The sequence below is a fragment of the Sinocyclocheilus grahami genome, unplaced genomic scaffold (genome assembly GCF_001515645.1).
Source record: "Sinocyclocheilus grahami isolate Dianchi unplaced genomic scaffold, SAMN03320097.WGS_v1.1 scaffold1156.1, whole genome shotgun sequence".
Classification (NCBI taxonomy): Eukaryota; Metazoa; Chordata; class Actinopteri; order Cypriniformes; family Cyprinidae; genus Sinocyclocheilus; species Sinocyclocheilus grahami.
In genome coordinates this window covers 315,177-322,916 of record NW_015506335.1, presented here as the reverse complement: position 1 = coordinate 322,916, position 7,740 = coordinate 315,177, and the positions used below count along the sequence as shown (strand labels likewise).

Genomic DNA, 7,740 nt, shown 5'->3' with positions numbered 1-7,740 from the left:
AAAAAAATGAGCATTTATCGGCCGATACCGATATGGTGGCCGATATATCGTGCACCCCTAATGCTGACTTTAATAATGCTTTGTCACCTTGTTACGCCAAGTGTACCAAGAACTGTTTTAATAGATAAAACAGAACAGAATAGACTAGTTTTTGTAGTTTTTGGTTTCATTGTCTGTTTATTATTGCAGAAGGATACCACTTAAGGCCACAAGAGAGATGTATTATTACTCTCTTTCCAAACCTAAAAGATCCTGAAGGGAAGACAGGCTATGTAAGTATCTCTGCTTGTTGTTCAAGATGATTGAAACTTTAAATCTTAGCTTTTTTAATGTATTTGTTTTTCCCAAATTTGTCTCTTTAACAGGAACAATACTATGATGCACAGAGAGGCACAGGTTTTATTATGAATCGCCTAAAGACAGAGAAACACTAGTTGTAAAATGCCCTCTCGATCAAATGAGAAAACTTGTGGTCCTAGAATGGAGGAAAAAATCTGCCTTACAGATCAGCTAACAGGCGATGATTGCCAGGAAGCGATCTCACTCCTTAAACACAGCACTGATCGTGATCTCATCTTCTGGAAGATGAAAGAAACTTTTCAGTACCGTCAAGAGATTGTAAAGGACCCGAAGAAGTCCACATCCATCTTTCACATTTTTCCTTGATTCCTGGACACCAAGGGTCTGGTGAGTTAATGCTTGCTGACTTAACAACCCAAAGTATTAGATTTTAACTTCTCTGCTGCAACCTTCACCTAATGTGGACTGTCCCTTTTGGCTTTTGCAGATCATCAACATTGTGTTCTCACCGTCAGTCACAGAGGGTATGACTGTGTTTTTGAAACACCTCGTTAAAGACCATCATCAGCTGTTTAAGGAGCTGTACCCATCCAAAAACTTAATACCTAAACATCATTTTATGTTACACTATCCTCGCTGTATTCGGAGAATTGGTCCGTTGTTGCATGTTTGGTCAATGAGGTTCGAGGCCAAACATAAGTTCTTTTAGAACTGCATAAAGAACTTTAAGAATTTGACTGTGTCTTTGGCAAAAAAACACCAATTTGCTGTGGCCTATCACTGGGAATGTATGAATTACAATTCTCTGGAATCTGGACCAGCGAAGGTACATAAACTTCTGTGTTTGGATCATTTTGAGGAGATTTCTGAACAACTTTGCATTGATTCTCAAACTGAAATTCAACATACAAAGTGGGTAAAATGCTCTGGAGCAGAGTACAGAGTTGGCCTTTTCGTGTGTTTTGATATTGTTGACGAAATGCCCGTTTTCAGCAAAATACTAAATATATTATTGCTCAGAGAGCAAGTTTTCTTGTTGTTAAAAGACTACGAGTCAACGTTTATTGAACATGTCCATGCCTACAGATTATTTGACAAAGCACCTCAACATGCATGTATAGTGAACAAGGACAACTTAAGGAATGTTTCTTTGTTTGATGCACAGATGTCCTATGGTGCTGACTCATTTTTCTACATAGTTGCAAAAAATGAACTTGTTTGAAACTCAGTAGAAATTTATAAAGAAATGTTTATCATAATGAATGTGTATTTTCATACCAAACAGTGTTAAGATGCATTGGAGACTACCAGAGCTTTTTTGTATGTTTGTATGTTTGATATATTAAAAAAATTTCAATAAATGTTGAAATAAATTCATAGTCACTTGGTTTTTGAAAAAGGTTTATGTCTGCATTACCATTTTAAAATAATATTTACAAAATTCACATTAAATCAACATTAAATAAATACACTGGGTGTGTGGGATTAATCACCATAGAGTGTTAAATGTGTACACTTGCGAGTAATAATTTCTCAACACCTAGAGTGATTAAAATGAAACACTAACTCAGTGTTTGTATAATAAACACTTTTGTCAGTGTTGTTTTAACACTAGCAAAGATGGACCTGTATGTTCACCCGAAAAGTGATAATTTTAACACCCATGGTGACAAATCTCCCAACATATTTTTGCTGTGCAGTATCTTCCTTTTTGGGTGAATATCCTTTTAAAATCTCATCGTATAGGCTAAGGATCTCATATAGCCTAACACATGCTTTATCTTTAACTATTAGGCTAACATTCATTTAAGACACAAATAACTGTGTTTACGAGGATACTCGCAAAGACGGGCATTTTGACACGTAACTATGTGTATTTGACCGTTTAAGCACAGGGAGCGAAAGTTTAGTCAGTAATACGAGCAGGTGTATCAGGTAGAAACCGTTTTAACGCACGCATTTACCAGAATTAATTCTACCCCGCAGCGTAATGTTCATGAACAGTATAAAGCATTTGTTTTAAAACCTGCTTAAAACGTCTTGAAATGATAAGCTTACATCATGACACGCTTCAATCAATGATTGATATATTTCTACCGGATTATCTCCCAACCCTTAAATGAATATAGTTTGTTCAAACACAAAAACAATATAAATCCAGTTAATAATCAAACTAACCTAAAATCTGTGTGGACGATGACACTGTTTTTATCTGCTCCGTGTGCCCAGTTCACTTGCTGTTCCAGTAACTTCCACTCCATCATCAGCTTTAGTAAAATAACCTGATAGCTGGGGAATTTACAAAGTCATGTTTTTTCTGTTGTTTGTATTTGAAGTTTTTCGTTTTTTGAGCCCCTCTCTCTTTTAGAATTGCTGACATTTTTACTTATTGAATGTTGTTCTTTGCGCGACCATTTCCAGATTACTCCAGAACAAACTGAAGAGAGGTGAATGCAGACATACTGGGCAGCAATCACCTGATAGATACGTGCACATATCGTTCAAAAGTAAAATTTAGAATAAATGCATTTGATTGGTAAACCAAATTCAGACTTTATGTTTCAATCTCAAATGGTAATGCTTGGAATTTACAGAAAAGATCAACTAAATAACAGCACTAATAAGTGGGGGGCGTGGTGGCTTTGGCGATCGGCGCTCCAGTCAATCTACTCCACAGCCCCCTCCTTGCTCGGGCCCCGGGGCTTCAGCCCCGCCTAGCCCAATGGTTAAAACAGCCCTGGTCTTAGGAGAGCCCCAAAACTTTGTGGTGCCAGAAGGGATAAAGACTGCTAAACTGTTCAGATCTCAGTTTCAGTTTCATATGAATGTGTCTGTTCTTTTTCATTGGTTTTCACTGAGACAAAACATCAGATAAGAGCTCAAAGCATGCACATTTCCTGTTTGAAATCTATTTGCCAGACTATGGTCACACTCCACAGGAAACATTGTAGTGATCATTCCTTTATCCTTTTCTGGTACGTCTCACTTCTGTGCGCCTGAACCTTTGCAATTTGCATTCATAAACATGATGGTTATTTTTGTCAGTGGTGTGGCCTGTATTTTTCATCAAAACAGTAAATAGATAACGCCATTATATAATTAATATAAGCTATGTTTTACAACATCAAATTGGATGGTAAGCCATTAATCTAAAAAATGATAAATAAATGTTAGAAAAGGTACAGTTAATGGCACACAGAGTTTTTCACTCATTAGAAAAGTTTTACACATAAATTATTGAATAGTGCTTTTGAAAAATGTATTTAAAATAAAATAAACTCACATGCACTGAAGACTACAATCCTGTCAGCTTAATAAAAGCTGTTTTATTCTACATGGAACATGTTGCCTTGCGGAGGCGGCCATATTAAGATCACATGACCGGTCGCATACACATTTGTTTTCTCATTTACCTCCTATTTGTATAGGAACATTTTACTCTTAGATTAAAGCGTATTTATACCACGGGGATGTTAAATGCTTTATTCTGATTGGCTGAACATTCTAAGGTGTGCAATAATTTTTCATAAATGCACAGCTATGAAGTAGTTCCAGGTCTGTCGACTGCATTAAAGTTCCATATCGCTATGCCAAATTATTTCAGTTATTTCAAAGGTCCTTACAGCCTACAACAGCAAAAGAACCAAAATAAGGCACTGACCAAACAAACAAGTATGACCAACAATATAGGATAAAGAAGACAATTTCCATGTTTCCCAACTAATTTACCTTTCATTGTCCATGCAAAATACGCTTGCTTTCTCCGTAATGCTCACTCTCTCTGCATGCACACACATAAAGTACATCCACACTTTTTGGTAATATAGTTTGCAACTGCTAAAAAGTGAATTGACATTGCTCAGTATGGAGGTGGTAACATCACTCTTCATGAAGCAGACAAACTTACAGTTTCGCTATTAGTAGAGACACTGTTGTGAAATGCATTAGTCTGCATATCAGTGGCTCAGGCCTCCGTTGTTAGCTCTAAAATGGTGTTTTGGAATTAGGCTTGGGATGAGACGCATAAGGTATTAGTCCTAAACACAGGACAAAAACCTGTCAAATGTCTTGAGTGGTTGTAACCGTGGTATAAGCTGAATAATTGACTCCAATCCTTTTAATTATTGAAAAATAATGCGCACTCCACTTCACGTGTGACTGCATTTCCACCTCGGATGTGCATTTTTTTTTCAATAATTTTCAATAATTCAGCGTCATCAATTATTCCTTACTTATACAATGGCAACATCCAGTGTAAGTCCAAGACAACTGCCGTATTGGCCAGCATAACATAAACAAAAACTTACTGTACGCACCAAACTTCTAAAATATTAGCTACACCATTTAAATGTACAAGTCTGTACAGGACACTAAACTGAAAGCAATAGTAGTTGCCAGAGAAAATTGCCAGCTTTCACTCAGGGATTCAATGAATATATTTTGAATAAATGCAGCTCCAAAACAAAACAAAAAAACAAACAGAAGTTCTGAAAGCCCAGTAATAAATATTTATTACCGCTCTGATTCTTAAGTATGTTTGTGTGACTGTTAACCTATAAAAGTGTACCGTCTACTAAGCGTGGATTCATCCTGCCTTTTCATCCCATTTATTTCACATCCTCGCATTATCTGCGACAGCTAAACAAGCAACCACAGGGAATTCTCACATTTTTCAGATTTGACTACCATTGTCTTAAACCAACTAAAGTCAATGCAGCTGGCACTGACAATCAGACATGACCATGAATTTCTATAGCTTATTATTGTGTGAAAACAAATTCATTACAACAAAAGTTCTGTACGATTTGATTAAAGCAGGCATGGATGCTCATAGGGTGTTCTGTCTCTGATAGAGGTTGAGGTTCATACACTGTCTGCACATGGACAACATCGGGAGATGTGGTTTTTAAATTTAAAAGTCATTATTTTGGGATTACAATTATACATATCTAGATTTTAAACAACAAAGAGCTCCTGTGTTATACATAAACAAAAACCTAAACAAACAAGCAAACAAATCTAATGGGATTAAATGGAAATATTGTAACAGACCTCCTTAACATTGTATTTTTCATCACTCTAGTCATTATGGGATTCATCTGCACTGTGTCACCATACCAAATAAAGTATGCATGCATTTTCATACGGCATGCTATCTTTAATGCTGCCAAAGGCACTAAAATATTCAGCTGGTTCAGTCTCGTTCACTGTCTATAGAAAGAACTCACTAATTTAACTAGAATAAAGAATAAAATCTTGCTTCACTAATAATTATTTGGATAATTAAAAATTAAACAGATATAACTTTATATAACATTAACAAACTGGGGCAATGCTTTTGATGTTATATTATACATTCTAGTGAAGCATATTTCTGCTTTCAAAGGGTACAGTTTTTGACCAATTTTATGAAACGATTCAATTGCCTCTCAGATCTCAGCCAACACCAAAGGAATATGTAATGCATTAGTCAATTAGCACAATGAGCCGGATTTTTTATTTTTGAGGAACCTCAAGAAAAAAAAGAAAAAAAAACAATGGTGTTTCGATCACATGTGCCCATTGAGGAAGGCTCTGAATGAACAAAATGTGAAGAAAAATATGTTCTGCACTTTCTTTTAACATGTTTTAAGATATAAACTGTATATTGCATGCATTGTATTGTTTACAACATAGATCATTTAAAAACGGGTCTTCTGAACACTCTTTCCATCATCCATTATTAGACTGTTTTGCCTGAAACTCAAAAAGCACAGACTAATTCAATATTGTTTAAGCTCAACACAGTAACAATTATTTTTCAATTATTGATCTGATTTTTCCCCACACTATTTCAGACTTTCTAATTCAAAATTTCAATGTGTTGCTTGTAATTTATTTGTAATTATTTGTGAAATTTACTAACAGTTTCTGAGTGAAAATCTCCTTTAAATACAGTATACATGTCAAAAGTGGAGTCACAGTTTATCATGACAGGCTTTTGTGCTTGTGCATAAACACTCCTGTAATTACAAATCCTCTCCCAGTTAATGACTTTATTCAGACTGCAAATATAAATTCTCTGTATTCTCTTGTGATTGAGCATTGTTCTGTTTCTGCTCTGTATCCTTTAGTAGTATGAAACTTCTCTGAAAACCAGGCAGTGGATTTAACATTTTGCTCCTTTTAAGTGCCACACTGGTTTATTACTAGAAGCTTCTGATAGATTGTTTTATTTGTGTACATAGACAGGAAAAGATCATTTCAGGAGACTGCGTGTAAGGGTGGAGTGCACATGAGAAGGAGCGTAGTTGCCCTGATCTCATCAGTGAGAAGCCCGTGATGACCACATCAGAGCAAAGCTGTCATGAGAGATGTTCCTCTCTTCTGATCAAAGATGTGAGGGGAAGTTTAGTAAAGCATACTTCACCCAACACGAACAGACCTGAGCGACCCTTTGAGAAAGGCAGCATCAGATTCATCATGATAGGTTTACATATCCAGAGCCTTTGGAGTAGATTATTTAGGTAATGGAAGGAAAATGTTGACCATTTCAAGCCAGGATGAGAGTATATTGACCCACGGTTCACTGTTTATATTAAAGTGTCTGATATGTGTACAAAAACATACATTTAGTGCTATAAAACATAGAAACCAAAACAAAAATGTAGAATGTAGTTGAAAGTATGCAACATGAATACAATTTTGTAGAGGATTGGTATTACTATGACTGTAAATGTCTAATTGTGTCTCAATGTCCTTTAGTACCAAACCAGCTCATCGTCACTCTGGCATTCTCTTGAACTTTGACATTTATGAAGAAAAGCAAGCAATTAAATGATCTTTATGGTTTTGTCCATCATGGGAATTTAATATCATGGAGTGGGTAGGGAAAGCATTTGAATTAAGTCTCTTATGTGAGGATGTCTTGGTGCAATAAAGACAACATTCCTCATCTAATACAATGCTAATATATATATATATATAAATTACATTGTGCATCACTGCCAGTTTTCTATTGTTTTAAAATCAATAGTAATTTTCAACTGATGATAAACAATCTCATTGCAGAAGACCGTATTTTGATACTGTTTCAAATTAAATTCAAATTCAAAATGATTACTGTTGTTCACTTCAGAACAAAAACGAATCGGCTAATATTTTCACAAGACATTGGAATATGTTTAAATTTAAACCGGTTTAACACAGACCTATACACAAACCGACCTATACTGCTGAGTTTTAATAGAGGGATGTTTGTTGCTGTCATCATTTAGTCAGTCTCATCTTGGTCCAAATATGTATAACTTTTTTTTTTCTTCCCACCATCCATTCTTTTGTGTCTCAATGATTGGGGAACTAAGTTTTAAAAGTTTAAAAATATGTATTTTTTTTAAATGCAAATGCACCATTCGCTGTAAATTTGAATAAGTTGGCAAAACTAAGATATATATATATATA

The 7,740-nt window shown here is 35.4% G+C and overlaps 1 protein-coding gene and 1 long non-coding RNA gene across 2 annotated transcripts in view; both read left to right on the top strand.

Annotated features, from left to right (window-relative positions):
• The first annotated feature begins 195 nt into the window (after positions 1–195).
• Positions 196–942, top strand: LOC107567407 (uncharacterized). The gene is made up of 3 exons (XR_001606640.1): positions 196–272; positions 366–687; positions 788–942. It is a non-coding gene; the product is annotated as an uncharacterized lncRNA (long non-coding RNA).
• A 3,597-nt stretch (positions 943–4,539) lies between these two features.
• The window catches only part of LOC107567401 (TGF-beta receptor type-2-like), a 116,943-nt gene continuing 113,742 nt past the window's right edge, over positions 4,540–7,740 (top strand). Inside the window, exon 1 of the mRNA XM_016253080.1 lies at positions 4,540–4,554. Coding sequence (XP_016108566.1) covers positions 4,540–4,554 — 15 coding nt within the window. The remainder of the gene's footprint in view (positions 4,555–7,740) is intronic.